This window comes from Primulina eburnea, chromosome 1 (genome assembly GCF_022965805.1).
Source record: "Primulina eburnea isolate SZY01 chromosome 1, ASM2296580v1, whole genome shotgun sequence".
Taxonomy (NCBI): domain Eukaryota; kingdom Viridiplantae; phylum Streptophyta; class Magnoliopsida; order Lamiales; family Gesneriaceae; genus Primulina; species Primulina eburnea.
The window spans coordinates 3,184,513-3,204,743 of NC_133101.1; the positions used below are offsets into that span (position 1 = coordinate 3,184,513).

The 20,231-nt window shown below is 35.8% G+C and overlaps 1 protein-coding gene and 1 pseudogene across 1 annotated transcript; one reads left to right on the forward strand and one right to left on the reverse strand.

Moving 5' to 3' along the window:
* Positions 1-529: 529 nt before the first annotated feature.
* LOC140833567 (protein RKD4-like) lies at positions 530-1,547 on the reverse strand. The gene is made up of 3 exons (XM_073198209.1): positions 1,483-1,547; positions 775-1,324; positions 530-694 (listed from the first exon to the last, which is right to left on the reverse strand). Exons 1-3 carry the CDS (start codon positions 1,545-1,547, stop codon positions 530-532), a joined length of 780 nt encoding a protein of 259 aa, XP_073054310.1.
* Positions 1,548-15,703: 14,156 nt separating this feature from the next.
* On the forward strand, positions 15,704-19,653 carry LOC140816964 (glutamine synthetase cytosolic isozyme 2-like; annotated as a pseudogene).
* Positions 19,654-20,231: the final 578 nt, after the last annotated feature.

Here is a 20,231-nt window from a genome sequence, read left to right on the forward strand (position 1 = left end):
TTTATAATTTTTCAATTACAATTTACAAATAAGGGTTGAAGTCCCCAATTCATATATAAGTACTCTTGAATTATATCGACATCCCATCATTATAAAATTCTTGAAGAATCCATGTTAATCCGATAGATTTCAACGTTTGTATCTCCATCAAACATATATCGTTATGGATTTATGTACGCGTAATTAGTTATATTGTTATTTATTAGGTTGATTAGATATGAAAGATTGTTTATTTAGATTTATGTTTAACTCTCATTTTATTTGTTAACGATATGACCAAAATTGTAAATATTAAAGCATAATACGAAAACTTTAGTTTTTTTCCTGTTTATATTATTTAATTTATCTGTTATTAATTTTTCACATTAACCACATTTGGTTTTAAGGATGTGATTATTGAATGATTAGTAATTTAATGATAAAAATAACAGATAAAGATAATATTCTGAGAATAAGTCGTTCATCATTTTCTACAAGTAATTAAATCTCTAAATAAGATCACTAAAAACAATTTCCAAAATAAAATATGTCAAATTAGAGCAGATTGGTGCAATGATCTTCTCTTCTTGTAATTTGCCTTGAAACAAGCTTGCCTTAGTTTCTTGGTTCTCTCGGTTAACTCCATTTCTGGCACTTCGTGTATCATTCTTTTATGATTCTCTAGCAGCTCTATCTCTTCACTCAAACCCAATTCCTGTACATACACAAAAAAAAATATTTTTAAAATTATTTTCTATAAATCAAATTAAATATTTGGATTGTAAAAATACTTGCCTTGACATTATGGATAAGGGATTTCAAACTCTTGATCTTTCTATGCGGCCATCGCATAATATTCAGCTCTCGACATCTCTTCTTCAGAATCGTCAACCCGACGTTCAGTTCCTTCGCTGCCCTAGTTATCGGAATATCAAAGTACTTCTGGATGTCATCCAACTCCAACGTCGAAGACTTGTACCTCCCATGTTTGACAACTTCCACGGCTTCGTATCCAGTTGGCGGATTCGGCGCCGGATCTTCACTCACGAGTAGAATATTGGAACTATGGGATTTGTTCTTGTCCATGTTCTCGTAAGAAATAATATGATCAATGGACTCGAATTGATTGACAATATTGTTATCATAGGACATGTCGAAAGTATCGAAATCGAAATTAAAATCGAGATCCCACGAGGCTAAATCACTCGAAAAATCATTTCTCTTAATCTGAACATTAGAATTGTTATAATTAAATGGAGGAGCCAATGAATATGGCTCTAATTCGTCCAAACCTAGTATCCCGAAGTTATCCCCTTCATGTTTAGGATATCCATAATCCCATATCCTAGTAAAACAAGAAGAAAACTATTGATTAGTACAAATTATTTTTCATTTCCTAAACATTAATCAAAAAACTTAAGGTTTAATGAGCAAACTTTTATTTCAATAATCTATAATTCAAACGAACAGAATACAAGATTGTCGAGTTGGTAATTTCCTTACCCGAGAGGTGCTTGCTCCTCCGTCGAATATTCCAATTTCGGGATGCTAGTTTCTCTTGAAACCATTGCATAAAGCCAGAAAAAAATAGAAACTAGAGTGAGTTTATATCATATTATTATTGTTATATAAGAAACTGGAGAATGAATGAGGATTGAATTTGGTGCACACGATTATGGGAGTTACGGAGGAGTTCATTATTATATATAAGTATAATTATTGAGGGAATTAATGGTGAATTATAATTAGAGAACGATTACCAATATTACAACATGCATGGGGAGTACTGATTTTGATCATGTATTAATTAATATCTATCATGTTAATAATCACGTACCAGAAAACATAAAACGTACGTACTTTAATACACGTAATTATTAAATGCATGTACTCATTAATTGATTTTGGAGGAGGAAATACAATGAATTACGATTATTACATTTGAATAAAATATGTATATTTTATGCCAAATTTATAACATTATATATATTTTAATTAATAATTTTCATGTTTTATATCATTATAGATGTCCTCGTAAATCAGGAGTAAATTTTTTTTTTAAAATCTGACTTTTATTTTTTATCCATTGGTTTGTTGGAAAAATTTAAGCAATAAGTAGTTGTGGTTAATTTTAGGGGAAGTTATTGAAAAATCCCCAATCAAAAAATTTCTTTGGCTTCACTCCCTACCCACAAAATTGTGGTACTATGTCATACAAAATGTGGTACACTTCATGTGGAAATGTGGTACTAAAAAAGTACCTAGGGACTGAACACAAAAAAAAATGGCGGCTGAGGACTGAACCCAAATTTCCCGTTAATTTTACATCACAAAGTGGTCAAACTGACCCAAAAAACAAAATCTTTGCGTAGATTTTTGGCACTATTTTCTAAATAAGATAGATTTCAATGTACCTTTTGTTTTATTTTATTAATTTATCATATTAATTATAATTTTTTTTGAAAACTCATATTAATTATAATTAATGATTAATAACTTGTGTAAAAAATATTTTCAGATCGAGTTGGCCGCCATATTGACTTAGTTTTGTTTATTTGTTCATTATTCAGTATTATACTCACGGTTCAGTAAAAACGATAAACAATAGTTTATACTTTATACTAACCACGTGTTGTTTATATATCATATATATATATAAATATATATATGATATTTTTTGTGTTATTTATAATTTAATAATTTCTCGTGGTAATCTTTTATATTAAGAATGATATAATCATTTTAAAAATTCAAAAGTTTGAATAACGATTAAAAATAATAATTTTAAAATTTTGGAAAATGGATATGTAAGGATAAGGGAATACATAAATTTGCTAAAATAGAATATTTTTATAATTTTAAAAGGGTATTGTTTGTATTTTTAAAAAATTATCATGTCACCAATAAAAAAAAGCTTTATAATATAATATTATAAAAAGAACATTGTGAAGGAACATTGAAGATCTTCACCGGAGCTGCAATTTTCTCCGCCTGAAGAACAAGATAGAATAAAAAGAAGGCCAAACACATCACACCCCGATGCATACATCCACATAATTATTCAGATACGCGGCTTCTTTTTTTACGGTATCAGAGATTCCATCGTCGTGAAGGATCAAGGCCGAATAGGAGCAGGATAGCTCTGCAACCGACATTGTTATCTTTGATTACGCATACGGCTTCCATCGTCGTGAAGTATCAAGGACGTATACGGCTTACGCGCACCTGCGCAAGCCTGGAAGATACACAAAGTTCATTGCAATCTCTTGATTCGACAGGTTGAGATGGAGAGTGGAGTTAATCCACATAATAAATTCAGATCTTCCGACGAAATACGCTGAATACATCATTCCGACATTCGTCGCCATTTTTTTTATTCCAAGTTTAGATGGTTTGCAAATGGAAATGGAGACTAGTGAGGGTTCGCTTGGTATGTAATATATGAAAATTGAATGATTAATAATTTGATTGATAAATGGTTGATATGATAAGATATATATATATAATTTGAGGGATATATAATATCATGTGTGGTGTTAGATTAATGACATGGATTAAATCATGATAAATATATTAATGACCAAAATACCCTTCATCTGATATGATTCGTACAGTCCCACCAGCCCACGCCAGCCAATGGAGAAGTTGTTCGAGGCTTCTTCTCCTTTTCCCGCGGCTGAAGCGACTTCTCCCAATCCCTAGAGTGGTTTTTTTGGCGTTTTTGACGTCGTTTCCGCATGTTGCCCTACCTCAAAGGGTTCGATTTCGATAAACCCACAATTGTATACGTACTTGAAGGAACCATCCAATTGGATTTTTCTTTTTCAGGAATAGAAACGAAAAAAGGATTACGAAATAAGAAATTTTCCATCCAATTGGATTTTCCATCTTAGAAACCAAAAGGGGATTACGAAATAAGAAATAAGAAATTAAAAACGGAAAGGGGATTACGAAATAAGAAATTAGAAACCATCCAATGGGATTTTCCATCTTGCCGCGAAATGTTTGGAAAAGACTCCGGCTTTTCATTCCACCTTCTCCCACACCGTCCGCTCCCGCACCTAATCTTTCTTGATCGAGGACCCTTAGGTTTATTTCGCGATTTTCGATGTGAAATTGGAGAATTCGAAAAGTTTGGCATTTTTGAAGAGCGTGAGAAAGTCTTTTGAGGACGTTTTTAACGGGGATCCGGGGAAAAAGAGGTTGGAGCATTTGAGCTCACATTGTTTTCAAGGTGAATTTGAGCTCACATTGTTTTCTTCAGCACCGGTCAATGGCAAGAGTATATTGATGAAGAAATTAGGAGAATGACGTAAAGAACACACGATTGAAAATTTAATTTTTAAAATCAAGGGTATTTAGGACATTATTCTGTACTGGAGTAGTCGGATAGTTTTTATCCTCCTGGTATGACTGGATCTCTTGTCCACCACAAACAGTGAAAACTGTCCCACAAATAGTCAATGTCAAGTTTAAAATCAAAGCAAACAAAACATTAATAATCTATCCAACCTTAATACTACTAACCAAACTGAGCCTGAGTGTTTTGTTAGTCTTGTGATCCAAAAATCGGGAGAGGAATTGGGAAGCCGACGAGAAGGCATTGGGAAAAATTGAGATCAATAGTTTTTATAATTTGTGGGAAAATGTTAAAAAAGAGAAGCGTTTTATTAATCATTAAAATAAAATTTTAATTTTTAACCGTATTACTTCATCAGATGATATTTGTAAAATATTACTTGAATCTATAATGAAATACGTTTTCTAAGTCTAAATTGGTTTATTACTTCGTAGTTCTGTCACTGAAGTCGATTACTATATATCACTTCGAAATTATAAATCGTGAAGTAAATAATCGAAAGTTCGCTAATGACATGTTATGCAGAATGTTTCGTGAGGACATTCTCATACATATTTTGGCATTTCGAATAGCTTTCGAGGTGGTTAATTTTGGGATGCAACCAAAGTCCCACATTGAAAGATATAGAGAAAGATCATGGGTTAATAAAGATGGAATAATATCTCCATTGATATGAGGCTTTTTAGGTGGTTCCAAAAGCAAAACCATGAGAAATAAAACCAAAAGTGGACAATATCATACCAGTGTGAGATATCCGGATTCCATTGATCATAACAGCTAACTCGTTCCCAGACCTCTTTAGATCGTAGAACAAGGACGCGATCATGGAGTTGGATGGATGGATGGAAAAGAAACATGAAGGTTTTTGAAAGTAACATAAAATAAAAGAGATGGCATTTTTATTATTAGAGCTCAATTTTTGAACTTCTTCTTTTCTCACAAAAGCTAATCAACCAAAGGAAAAAAAAATGAAACGTATGTACAACTTCAATAGGATAAATAGGGCATAACATTTATATAAAATAAAAATGAAATTTACAAATAGAGTTCCTAAATTTTTAGAAATTGATCTGACAAAGTTTTTTGACATTCTCTAAATTTTATGATCCACTTACCTAATTTATTCCCTTTCATCGGATTGGTCGATAGTGTTATTCCCTTTCATCGGATTGGTCAACAGTGGAACACTTGGATTTCCACAATATGGTCCGAGGAAGACAGTGGGAGGTGATTAGATCTTTCGGAAGAGAAATATATCATAGATTTGAATTGGCCAATTTAAAGGGGAGAATTAGGATTTATTTCATTCTATTCATGTGGGCATTGTCCTCATGATAAGATAGATGGCCAAAATTTACACATGCATATATAGGCTCCACTTTTTTTTTGAAATCGTATGTGTGGCAAGATCTTACCCGTTAAATGAAGTGAGGACAGTGCCCACATAGATAGGATCTCATTAACCGAGAATTAGTCTTGTGATACATATCCTCAAATCCATCGATTCAAATACACCATTGTCGTCGTAAATGACTTTATCGAGTCGAATTCAAAAGTTTAGACCTCGTTTTGACACATGAGAAACAAAAGTGATCGAACCGGAAAATCACCCAAACAATAGGGTTGAGAAATTGAATATTTTCCCATACAAGTAAACAATTCGTAAAGCAATAAAAAAAAGGAGGACTGAGGACTGAGGAAGGAGACTTTTTAATTCGAAATATATTTAAATTTAAAATTATTAGACCGAGTTTGATGCCTTTTTTTTAACACTTCCATTCATTCACTTCTAAGAGCACCCACATTGGTGCATTAATGGATAATTATTAACATCAATTAATATTCATGCACCATTGTTGATATATATATTATTAATCTTGGTTGCCATGTGAGCATGAAAATTCATTAGTATTAATCTCATTAATTCACATACTTTTTATATATATATATATATCCTTTTGGTTTTGTTCCGAAAAATAAATTTTTCCAAAAAAAAATCTTTATTTAAAAAATCAAACGACTCTTTCATTTAATTTAAAAAATATTACATATGAAAAAACTATAATTTATTCACTATAAATACTAATCGATTTCTACAATTATATTAAATAATTTTAATTTATAAATTTAAAGAATGATAGCAAAGAGTCCAATTGTTTTTTTTATTTTTTTAATAATATTTTAATCAATATTTAAATTAAGTTATTTTTAAAATAATAATACTATTTATTTTCAATAATATTTATTGTAAATTTTTAAACAAAATTAGAAAGATATTTAAATAATATAAAATAAAAAAATGAATAAATTGACAGTAAGACTCATAAATAATGAAGGTTGATATTAAATGAATGTGAGTGTATATTAATAATGAGCAAATGTTAATATAATGATAACGTGGCTCGCAGACCCTATTTTTTTTTGAAGAGATAGAAGGTTAATAACGGTAATGTCGATGCTACCTGTGGGGGCAGTGCCCTCACAGGATCTCAGCCATTGATTTTACATGGTGATTAAATTTAGGCCTTTGATCACTTCATGGGGTGTATGTGTGTGTAAATCTGGGCCTTTGATTACCTCATAGGGGCAGTGCCTCACAAGGTAGGGTGAAATGAACCGTTAATAATATAAATTAATGACTACGGATACGGATGTCCTAATATGCAGAGGCGGAACTAGACGATTTTGTTAAGGTGGGAACGATTTTGTTTTTCCAAATAGATATTAATTACAAAAATTTAAAATACAAATACGGTGCTTAATATTTATATTTATTTACTAATAAAAAAATACTAGTATTGTGCTTATTATTTACTAATAAAATAAAATTAATAACAATATTTAACTTATTTTGAAACTCATAATGAAGGAAATATGTCACTCACGGGTTTTTTTAAATCAAAATGCCACAATCTGCACACACACACACACACACACACACACAGGGCAAATAAATAAGAAAAAATCCGAAATTGTTTGAGAAGATATTTGGGACTTTTAGATTTGGGACGAAAAGAATGTAATTTTGGGTCAAGTAATACGGTTATATAAAATTTTTGGGACAAGAATTGTTTTTATCTCTCACAATTTAATAATTTTTATATAAGAAACTTTATAATAATAATTTTAAAAAAGTGCGGGCGGCTCAAAAATCTTTGCACTTACCCCCACCTAACCCCTCACACACACACACACACACACACACACACAAACACACACACATTATTTGTATAATTTACAAAATAAAATAAATATAGAAAAAAGTGTGGGAGGCTCAAAAATCTTCCCCCCTTCACACATTGTCACATACACATATAAGGAACAAATTATGTGGAGCACACCAGTGTAACTTCAATCTTTCAAATTGTCATGTGTTGATCAATCTTGAGCAATTATTTTACATCAAGGATATTCTTTCTAATAACTAGCTACTCTGCACACGCGGTGCGTGTGTGTACAATTTTTTTTTATAATTATTTATGGACTAAAATGAAATTTGACAAATTATCGAGGTACTAAAGTGCTATTTGAATAATTGTAATAAAAAAAATAAAAACAAAAATGTTTTTTGAAATTAAAAAAAAAACAAAAATGTAATTTTGATATCAAATAAGAGCAAAATAGGGAAACCAAAAAACAGACCAAAGACACCAAAAACAGTTATTCTAATATGCTTAAACTTAATAAATAGTAAAAGATTGTACTTCTTGATAGTGATGGTATATCGTATCATACTGAAAGATGAATACCGTATATCTTATCGAAAATTATGGTATTAGAAATATTTCTTTTGATTATACCAAATTGCTGCGGTATACTGAGATTTCGGTGTGGTATCGGTATATACAGTTTTATACTGGAAAATACTTTATATTTTTTAAAAAAAATTTGAACTTTATTGTATCATATACATTAATTTATATATATTATTTCGATATTTCGGTATATAATGAAAATTTTCAAATTTTATATTGTTATTGTACTGAAAATTTCGGTATTGATATTATGTCGTACCGAAAATTTGGTATTTTTCGGTATGGAGCTGGGTATATAAAAAGTTCGACATTTTTTCCACTTTTACTTCTTGATATTCATGGACATCGACTATATGATCCTGTATCTATTCCAATTACACAAATATGATATTTTAAATCATACTCCATATCAAATATCACATGTCGATCATTCTCCTAACATGAATAATTATTACATCTCAACATGTCTGTTCAGGAACGTCGAATAACTATGAATGAACTAATGTATATTGTTCTGAGTTGTTAAGTTATATCATAAATTTCAACAATGATATAGCATAAATATGTAAGATACAAACATTCATCATCAAGATATCAAATATTATATTTTGTTTCCATCCAATAAGAAAATTTTCTTATTAAGCCCAACACCATATCTAATAGAATTTTTTTCAATTTTCATTATATACGATACCCCATAGATGAGCCCATTACCCCTGGCCCATCTCAAGCCCAAAAGGAAGACCTGCCCATCTAGGGCCCAGGTGTAGACCGGCCCATCTAGGGCCCAGGTATTCTCCTATAAATACCAGGTTTGAGTGTTCATTTAGGGGATGAATTCACTATATTGTTTTCAGCAGCACCCTTAGCTGCTCCCCCCATATATCCTCAGTCACTGACTTGAGCGTCGGAGGGGCTACGCCAGGACACCCTCCTGGCCCCCTCTTAACGATCTTCTTTGTTATTTCAGGCTCAGGGTAACTTCAAAACCCGCGGCTGGATTAGTGACACTTGCTGGGAGCGGACCCTAAATTTCCCGTGAGTATCACTTGGCGCCGTCTGTGGGAAGTTTGAGTTAAGACGTAGATATGGTAGGTAAGAGAGGGAGTGGAAGAGCTACCTCAGCATTATCACGTCCTCGGAGAGGACCTGAACCATCTCGTGCTGAGACAATACAGGAACAGCCGTATCTTGAGACGAGACAGGAACAACCTCGTCAAGAGACAAGAACCGAGCAGCCCCTTCACGAGACAAGGGTCGAGCAACCCCGTCCCAATGATAATGTGGGGAACTTGACCCTAGAACAGTTGGGTCAATTTATCACCCGGATAGTGGAGGAGGCCAAGAAGAGGAATCAAGAGTCTATGTTTACAAAAGATCAGACCGCTCGCCAGGAGCGAGAGGAGAATGTGGAGGGAAGTCAGAGTAGGGTGGAGGAGACGCGACCCCGCCCAAGTGAGGAGAATCCGGAGATGGAAGAGATGTGGAGGGAAATACGGACGCTGAGGCAGCAATTGGGAAACAGAAATGCAGCCCCCAAGAAAGGAAGTCCTTTTTCCCTCGCCATTTTGGAAGAGGGGCTTCCTCCAAATTTCAGACAGTCAAACGTTGGAGAATATGATGGACATACGGACCCCGAAGAACACTTGGGGAGGTTTGAGAACACAGCTCTGTTGCATCAGTATTCAGATGGAGTCAAGTGCAGAGTGTTTCTGGGCACTTTGGTGAGGTCAGCCCAGCAATGGTTTAATTCCTTGCCGCCCAACTCCATACGCTCTTTTGAGGATTTCTCAGCTGCTTTCTTGCACCGATTCGCTAGTAGCAAAAGGCACCAAAAAAACTACTTGAGTTTGTTTGTAATGAAACAGCAAGAGGGTGAAACTTTACGGGAGTTTGTCCAGCGGTTCAACAGCGTAGCGTTGGAAATACCAGCGGTCACTCCTGACATCATGATAAGTGCCTTTACCCAGGGACTTAGAGGAGGGGAGTTTTTCAAGTCGCTGGTCAAGAAGCCTCCGTCGAACTATGATGATCTGTTGGCTCGAGCTGAGAAATATATAAATCTTGAAGATGCCCAGCGGCATAAGAGAATGGAACAGCGACCTGGGAGGAGTGGAGTTGAGGGAGCGGAGAGAGGAGGAAGGAAGAGGGGCGCAGGGGAAAGAGAGGAGATTAAATCTAGGGACAGAAGACAATTCTCATCACATGTTCCTCTGGATAGGAGTCGTGACGAGGTGACGGAGGTGAGGGAGCCCGAGGAGAGCTGGGAGAAGTCGCGAAGGGCTAAGAGCAGTGCTAGATTGCCTTCGCGGGATAGACGAGAAGGATCCTCATCCAGGAGTCGACAGAGGTCTCGCTCGTCTCCTAGACGTGGTCAAGGCCCTCCATGGATAAATCAGAGGGTCGGGGAGTAGAGAGGGGAAGGTCGAGATCAAGATGTTCCTCAGGGACCCGTCGAACCGAGGGGGGGAATGAATGAGGATAATCACCCTACGAGAGGAATGATTCATATGATCTCGGGGGGTGCTACTGATGGAAACTCTGGGTAAAGCTCTAAAAGAGGCCTGAGAACGCTTACCACCTTAGAGAATATCTTTACTTCATTTTTGATGTATTTCGTTCCTGAATTTGTGTTACGTTATCAGTTGATATTCAATAAAATCAGGTTCCTCTTTTCAGTTCATGAATGTTGTTGTATTACGAGAGGGAAGGAGAAAAATTTTATTTTTCTACTAAGGCATCGCCTGGTAGAGGAGCAGAGGGCAGGAGAGAAATTTTATTTTCCTACTAAGGCATCGCCTGGTAGAGGAGAAGAGTGAAGGAGAAAAATTTTATTTTCCTGCTAAGGTGTCGCCTAGCAGAGGAGTTTGAGGGTGAGGGTGGAAAATATGTATTTTCCTGCTAAGGCGTCGCCTGGCAGAGGAGTTAGAGGATGACGAGGTGGACTCTTTATTTTCCTGCTAAGGTGTCACCTAGCAGAGGAGTTAGAGGGTGGGGGCGGTTGAATTTTTATTTTTCCTGCTAAGGCCCGGCTTAGCAGAGGAGTTAGAGGGTGGAGGTGTTGAATTCCTATTTTCCTGCTAAGGCCCGGCTTAGCAGAGGAGTTAGAGGGTGGATGTGTTGAATTCCTATTTTCCTGCTATGGCGTCACCTAGCAGAGGAGTTAGAGGGTGGAGATGTTGAATTTTTATTTTCCTGCTAAGGCCCGACTTAGCAGAGGAGTTAGAGGGTGGAGGTGTTGAATTCCTATTTTCCTGCTATGGCGTCACCTAGCAGAGGAGTCAGAGGGTCGAGATGTTGAATTTTTATTTTCCTGCTAAGGCCCGGCTTAGCAGAGGAGTTAGAGGATGGAGGTGTTGATTTTATCTTCATGCTAAGGCATCACCTAGCAGAGGAGTTAGAGGGTGGGCGCGTTGAACGTGGGCGAGCAGGCGAGGGGCGAGCCTGGAGCAGCGCCTGGGCGAGGACTTGGTCGCTCGGGTGAGGGGCGAGCAGGCGAGGGGCGAGCCTGGAGCAGCGCTTGGGCGAGACTGGGCGCTCGGGTGTGGGGCGAGCATCGACGTGGGCGAGCAGGCGAGGGGCGAGCGTGGCACGGCTGGGCGAGCTGGAGTTGGGCGAGCGTGCGAGGGGGCGTGACGTACGAATGCCGGGCGAGCGTGTGGTGTGCGCTGGGGGGTGAGGTGTTAGGGCGAGGCGAAGGCAGGGCGGGGGGAGCGTTGGGCGAGCGTGCGAAGGGGCGTGACGTGCGAATGCCGGGCGAGCGTGTGATGCGCGCTGGGGGGTGAGGTTCTAGGGCGAGGCGAAGGCAAGGCGAGCTTGGGCGAGACTGCTGCTGCGGCGAGGGCAAGACTGCTGCTGGGCGAGACTGCTGCTGCTGCGAGGGCGAGCTGCTGCTGCTGGGCGAGCTGGGGCGAGACTGCTGCTGAGGGATACTGCTGCTGCTGCGAGGGCGAGCTGCTGCTGGGCGAGCTGCTTGGCGAGGGTGTGCTGGGCGAGGCTCGGGCGCTGGCGGCGAGGAGATGTAAAGGCGAGTGTGGGCGTGCTTGGGCGAGACTCGGCGGCTGGGAGTTGGGCGAGAGTGGAGGGGTGAGGGCGAGAGTGTGCTGGGCGAAGGCGCGCTGCGGATGGAGCGAAGGGCGAGAAGGCGCAAGCTGGGAAGGGTAGGCGAGGGTGTTAGGCGTGGTGCTAGCGAGGGAGAGGTGTTGCGGAGAAGCAAAACAAATTTTGAGGAGGAAATGAGAATGAAGTGAGGGAGGACCAACTTGTGGAGACTACTGAACATCCGGGGAAAAATACCCAACTCGTACCCGGTAACCCGAGGACAGCACGACTAATCGAACTTCGAACCTGCGATTCAATTCGACTCGGGAGGGGGAGACTGGTGATACCCCATAGATGAGCCCACTACCCCTGGCCCATCTCAAGCCCAAAAGGAAGACCTGCCCATCTAGGGCCCAGGTGTAGACCGGCCCATCTAGGGCCCAGGTATTCTCCTATAAATACCAGGTTTGAGTGTTCATTTAGGGGATGAATTCACTATATTGTTTTCAGCAGCACCCTAGCTGTTCCCCCCATATATCCTCAGTCACTGACTTGAGCGTCGGAGGGGCTACGCCAGGACACCCTCCTGGCCCCCTCTTAACGATCTTCTTTGTTATTTCAGGCTCAGGGTAACTTCAAAACACGCGTCTGGATTAGTGACACTTGCTGGGAGCGGACTCTAAATTTCCCATGAGTATCAATATATATTATATGATTTTGGTAATGTATATACAAATTTCAATCTCAATCTGTTTTCTTTGTTTTTTTCAAGTTCGGTTCGTTTTCTGATTTGACATCAACACGATGCCGATTTGGCAATTACAAAACAGAAAACACGAGACAAAAAATATAAATTTTCCAAAGTTGTGCATAATAAAATTCACCCAATATCCAGATATTTCAATTAGGGGGGTTCGGCTGACTTATTAAAACCATCCAAAACACGGGAAATAAAAAGTAACCTTTCTTTTTTCCTTACATAATCTTTATTTCAAAATAAAGAAATAGAATCCCCGGATGATGAACTACATTTGGGTTTCCACGTGTCACCCACCTTCTACGCTAAAGTTTAGGTAAAATGTCAATTTGCTTCACCGACAATTGAAACATATTTCCTAATTTAAATGCAAATTTAGAGTTTTTTTATAAAAATATTCAAGATAGTTCAAATGTATTTTTTTAAAACAAATAACCTTTAGTAGATTTTCCATGATGGAAAACTTTAATTAATTATCCTTTTGACAATGCTTTATTTACTAGGGAAAAACTTGTGTGAGACGGTCTCACAGACCGTATTTGTGAGACAGATCTCTTATTTGGATCACCCATGAAAAAGTATTACTTTTGGCAAAAACTTGTGTGGATCTCTTATTTGGGTCACCCATAAAAAAATATTACTTTTTATACTATGAGTATTACTTTTTACTGTGAATATGAGTGGGGTTGACCCGTATCACAGATTATGATCCGTGAGACGGTCTCACATAAGACCCACTCATTACTTTTTATGCTAAGAGTATTATTTTTTATTATGAATATGGGTAGGGTTGACCCGTCTCACAGATTATGATCCGTGAGACGGTCTCACATGAGACCCACTCTATTTACTATTCCACAACATCCTATTGTATAAATCAATTGAAATAAAAAAAAAATTTATATTTGGGTTAAATATTTACGTGGGCTATTATTACTACATTGAAAAATTCAGGGTTTGACGAATTCTCTGTCCCCTAAAATCGAAAGATTTTTCTTCCAAATAAAACAGAAAGTTTGTGAAAAGAATTTATTTTATTTTTGTTTTTATCATAATTTTCTAAAGAAAACATACAAAAATCTATAATGTTTCGTTCACTTGAGATCGAACCGAGACTTCTTCCTGTTAGAGATTTTTATGTACATCATAAGTGATGTGTCATCTAAATATACAGTTTACACTCATTTTCCGTACGGAAATTGTATTAAAATTTAAAATATTTTTATTTTGTGTGTCCAAAATGTTTGGTCTTGCATTTGATCAATTTATTTGCTATGGTACAAATTATTTAATGCTTGATACAATTACAATAATATATTAATGCTATCTTGCTTTCATTCAATTACCACAAAATATATTATTTTTTCGAAAATTAATAATATTAATGTTCATAAAACTCTTGCGAGACGGTCTTAAAGATCAATTTCGTTGGTCGAATATCTTATTTGAGTCATCCATAAAAAAAGTATTACCTTTTATGCTGAGAGTATTATTTTTTTTGTTGTGAATATCGGTAGGGTTGACCAGTCTCATACTCTATTATGTTTGGTGAAGTCTTTTTCCTTTTCCTAAAATACGTACCCGCAGTGTTCTTAAAATTCCACTCTTATTTTAAAAAGAGTATAAATTAAAAATTATTTATTATTATTATTATTATTATGTTGTAATTTGCGTGTAAAACATTAATGTGACAAAATCCAACCTTGGATTCCTTTTCCTTGGCAAAGTCAGCCACGAGCAATACATATCTCAACAACCCACCTCGTATCTGTTTGTTAATTTATTGTTTTATTTCACATAAATATTTTTATTATTATTATTTTAAAAAGTGCACCTAATCATTTTAAGTCGAAAACTGTCCTACAATTTTTTTAAAAAAAATTATTATTCATTTATACAATATTATTAAGCGAGACATCCTTAAATTAACTAATATCTTTAAAATATGCTAAATGTTTCCCAAAAGACTCATTTCCTAATACCAAGTTTTTATGAGAAATAAAATAAAATAACTTCTCAAACAAAAATATTGAAATAACTTTTAAGTTAAAAAATAATATTTTTTCATGAATCGGATCTAGTTGACGAACCTTATCACAAAATTGGTTTCTGAGACGTCTCATAAGAGTTTTTGTAAATATTTTTTGACTCGACATGCTGCATTTGCAGCGAACCTTATATAAAAATTTTTATGAGATCGTCTCACATATTAATTTTGTACGATGGATATCCTACCCGACCTAACCCGACATATTAAAAATTATTATTTTTTACACAAAAAATATTAATTTTTAATCCATATATGAATCATGTAATCTCAATCTGACGAGAGATCTAAATATGAAAATAGTTATATGATGAGTTGTGATTATTTTGGAATAATATTTTTCCTATGATTATTTTTTTATATAAAAATGAAAAAAAAAAAATGGAATGAAATATTTTGGAGGAAAAAAGAAGGGAAAATAGTACATCTAGTCCTCCAACTTATTATGTTTGCTTTTTTATCATTTAATTTGTCAAAATTATGTATGAGTCATGTAATTTTTTCGTTTTGTTGATTTTTAATCTTATTTCATTTGAGTGCATATGCATTCTGACACAAAAAAATACGTTTTAGATCATGATACTGATATAGCTAAATTAAAATTGGATTCGAATATAGTGTTGAGTATTATTTTTATGCTAACATTTCATTATAATGTGATGATATCGAAAAATTGTCTAACGTGATATCGGAAAATTAATTAATTTAAGTTTTTAATTAAAAAAACAATAAATTTAGTTTTTAATAAAAAGGTTGGCTTTGATAATGTCAGAGTTCGTGTGTCTCATATGTCATCAGCCCTCAGATCTCCCACTATAAAAGAAATACACTCGTTCCGCAAACCAGTTCAATCATTTATTCATTCACCGAGAAAAGAGAGAGAAGAGTAAAGGTAGAGGAAGACTCTGAAAATGGCGTTGCTTTCAGATCTAATCAATCTCAACCTCTCAGAAACCACTGATAAGATCATTGCCGAATATGTCTGGTGAGTCTTTTCCAGCGGGATGCTGTCTTTCTTGACATTTCTGTAACTTTTTTTGCTCTGCTTTTGTTGGAACGAGATTTGTGCTGGACGATGCTTGTGGGTTCTGGATTTGGATCTGTTTTTATGTTGTCTTTTTTGTTTATCTGTGTTCCGAGGTTCACATGATTTGGATCATTGTGAAATGAGTCTGTTTCTTATTTTTTGTTTCATTTTGTTTCCTTTACGATCTCTTTTTTTCGTTAGTTTTTATGGAAAGCCAGTGGCTTTTTTGTTATGTTTTCTTGGTTTTAACCAATGAAAGGAGATCCGTGATTTGCCTATCGTATATATTTAATATTGTGTCAATATCTGATTTTGCTATATATTAAATGTTGAATAAATTTCCTCCATCAATCAAACGATGGTAACTGGCTATTCGACTGTTTGTTTACATATACATATATAAACTGATGGTGACTGTGGATCTAACATATTATTTTTTGACTTCCACTAGTATTTGTTTCTGTTATTTATGCTTATCCATTCTTGAGATGGGAGATATACGATTTTCAGTGATCTTAAATTTCTTAACTGTATCTTGAATGCTTAGCAGGCTACATCCATGGGTCTGACTTATGTTTCATTGGGTATAACACATCCGGTGGTCATCCCCATTGGATCCCGAAACCATGGTGGGATCGTGGGATCACGGGAATTCATGTGTAGCCTAGGGAATATAGTGTTGTGTATGTTTCACGTGTAGTATGGAAAGTCCCTCAATCTTAAAAGCCTTGGTCCTGGCGTGCTTTAAAGTCTCCACTGTACCTGTGAGGATGGTTAAAGATGAAATGTATTATAACAGTCACTAATATTTTATTGTAGACTAACAAATATTTGTTTCATTGGCGTTTAAAATAGTTTGTGAGTTATATATTTTGTTTATGTTTGATGAAATTTTCTTTAAATATTTTGATTTTGTCATTGTCATAATCATCCTTTACGGCACTTCAGTTCAATAAAGCACACACCTTGCCTTGCACCTAGGCTGTACAATATTTATAAGCCTTACTGAACCTTCTGTATCTAATAACTATGCACGATCGATTCTGAATGAGTTTCAACCAACTTGTTAATCTGGAGGAAAATGTGTGTTACTATAATTCCCTCAATTTTTGTCGTATTTTTTTAAGTAATTCAACTGTGGCCTATGTACGAGGGAATCTAGCGTCATCCCAATCTGTTTTGAGACTATTTATTTTGTTTTTTGTCCTATTTCAGTATGGTGCTCTCCATTCGAGTGGTTTTGTTTATATAATACTCCACATTGATTTCTCTTTAAGGACCCTTTTTTCTGAAATCTTGTTTATTCATTGATTATAGATTACTCAAACCTGTGTTAAATATATATTTGGCAGGATTGGTGGCTCTGGTATGGACCTTAGGAGTAAAGCCAGGGTAAGTAATTCCTTAGCTGAAAGTTCTTGTACATGTTCTCTGAATGTATTTGAGTTACAATATAATTGAGCCTACTTTTTTTCTTCTCAGACTATTTCTGGAACCGTAAGGATGCTTCAAAGCTTCCCAAGTGGAACTATGACGGATCCAGCACTGGCCAAGCTCCCGGAGAAGACAGTGAAGTAATCATATAGTAAGTATTTCGATTATATTGTTACTTTTCTCTTGTTGATATTATTCTCCATGAAAGATTTGAATATTAATCATTATGTGTTATAATGCAATATAACAGTCCTCAAGCAATCTTCAAAGATCCATTCAGGAGGGGTAATAACATATTGGTGAGTCGAGTCGTTAATACTTATTATATATTTCAAATCTTATTGGCTTCAAGATTTGTTGCGAAATTTAAAATATTTTTGTCTCTCACAGGTTATGTGTGATGCTTACACTCCGGCTGGTGATCCAATTCCAACAAACAAGAGACACAGCGCTGCCAAGATTTTCAGCAACCATGAAGTTCAAGCCGAAGAGCCATGGTAGCATATCTCCAATTCTATTGCAGAATATATCAACTCATTTATTGGCTTGTGATTGTTCAAAATTTTATTTTTGATAGGTACGGTATTGAACAAGAATACACTCTTTTGCAAAAGGAAGTTAAATGGCCTCTTGGATGGCCGACTGGTGGTTATCCTGGACCTCAGGTAATTATAATCCTAGATCCAACATTTTCTTTGTATTTTCTTTCAGGATTCCTTTATTTATTTATATTTACATATATCGAGTATTGACAGCATTATCAATGTAGGGTCCATATTATTGCGGTATTGGAGCTGACAAAGCTTTTGGACGTGACATTGTTGATGCACATTACAAGGCTTGCCTTTATGCTGGAATCAATATAAGTGGCATCAATGGTGAAGTGATGCCTGGCCAGGTAGAGTTGGCTGCGTCTAGCTTCTCTTCATGATGAGATAGTTTAATGTCTTCTGTTATAATTTTTTCGGCCTAACAATTGAGATTCTAAATCGTGCTATCATTTTAGTGGGAATACCAAGTAGGACCGTCTGTTGGCATCTCAGTCTGGTGACGAAGTGTGGATGTCTCGTTACATACTAGAGGTGACTTTCGTCGACGTGCTACGTGTAATAAATTAGAAAGCTGAAATGAATTTTTGAAATGTTCATTTACTGTTGGCAGAGGATTGCCTGAGATCGCTGGGGTGGTTGTCTCATTCGATCCCAAGCCTATCCAGGTAAACCTTCATACGTCTCGCCTTATTTAATTTTTCTCAGGTAACCTGGCGTAAAAAAAATTAAATGCATCACCCAAAACAGTTGGTGATAGGGGAAATTACATTTTCGGGTGTTCTATAATGCACACATTCATTTTCCATCTCTTTATGATTTATGGAGTCTTTTCTCGCCCTTATTGATTATTTGCTGTTTTTAACAAAAGGGTGACTGGAATGGGGCTGGTGCTCACACCAACTACAGGTACCGCAGTCATTTGAATTCCTAGACGATTTCGCGAGAGCGTTATATTCGACTATATAACTAATCGCATTCTCTCATTTAACATTCTTTTAGCACGAAGTCCATGAGGAAGGAGGGAGGTTACGAAGTCATTAAGAAAGCTATTGGGAAGCTTGAACTCAAGCACAAAGAGCATATCGCTGCCTACGGCGAAGGCAATGAGCGTCGTCTAACTGGAAAACACGAAACCGCTGACATCAACACCTTCAAATGGGTAAAAAATTTGATCTTTACTCTCTATTATATAGGAAAAAAAACCTTCTTTCATCGTCTAAATAACCAGCAGCTCATGCATTATTTTCAATCCCTTGAATCTTGATAATGCTAGTTTCAAACATCGAAGTCTTCTTCACGAACGACGTTAAACTTATCGAATACATTTCGTTTGGAATGTTTCTGCTTATAGGGGGTTGCTAACCGAGGTGCGTCGGTTCGTGTTGGCCGAGACACTGAGAGAGAAGGCAAGGGTTACTTTGAGGACAGGAGGCCTGCTTCAAACATGGATCCATATGTTGTCACCTCTATGATTGCAGAGACCACCATTCTTGGAAAGCCTTGAGCTTCTACGGGCGTTATAGTGCTTGTTTGTTTCTTGATTCAGTCAGTTTAATAAAATATTTCTGATATTGTTATTAATAATAAAGTGGATAGGATGGTTTTATTTTAGATCCTTAACCTTTGGAAAACTCTGGTGAATCTTGGTTCTGTTTGTCCAAGGTTTTGGAGTAGTGATTTATAATACGCAGGTTTATTTTCAGTATTGTGGGAAAAATATTTTCTGGACTGCTTTTGGGCATTGTGCTGAAAGAATGTATGGTAATGTTTGGTTTTGTTTTTCAAGAAAATATTTTTATACTAGAAGGATGAAGGATGATATTTATGCAAAAATATATTTGGATTGTGATATATAGTACATTTGAAAATATAATGTAAAGAGTACAACATCCATTAGTCAGTTTATTTCATTTTTTGAAAAATGGCCATCTAAATTTTTTAAAATAAAGATAAAAGATAAAATTGAAACATATATTAGTGCCAAAGATGTCTCACTCTAGTGGCAAGGATGAGACATCCAAACTTGGTCTACTTTAGTTTGTTAAGATCTCCGTTTGTTAGGATCAGGATATATGTCGTATAAAAATAATTAGTAACATATGTTAGTTATAGACCAAGATATAAGGTATATAAATTTACGAAAGTAAATTTTATGGATAAATAATAAATTTATTAAAATAAGTTTTTATGATATCTTTAAAATTTGAGAATTTTTATAGAAAAAACTGAGATTACAATATAATATTTTGGTTTTTTTTAGGATTACAGATACACATACAT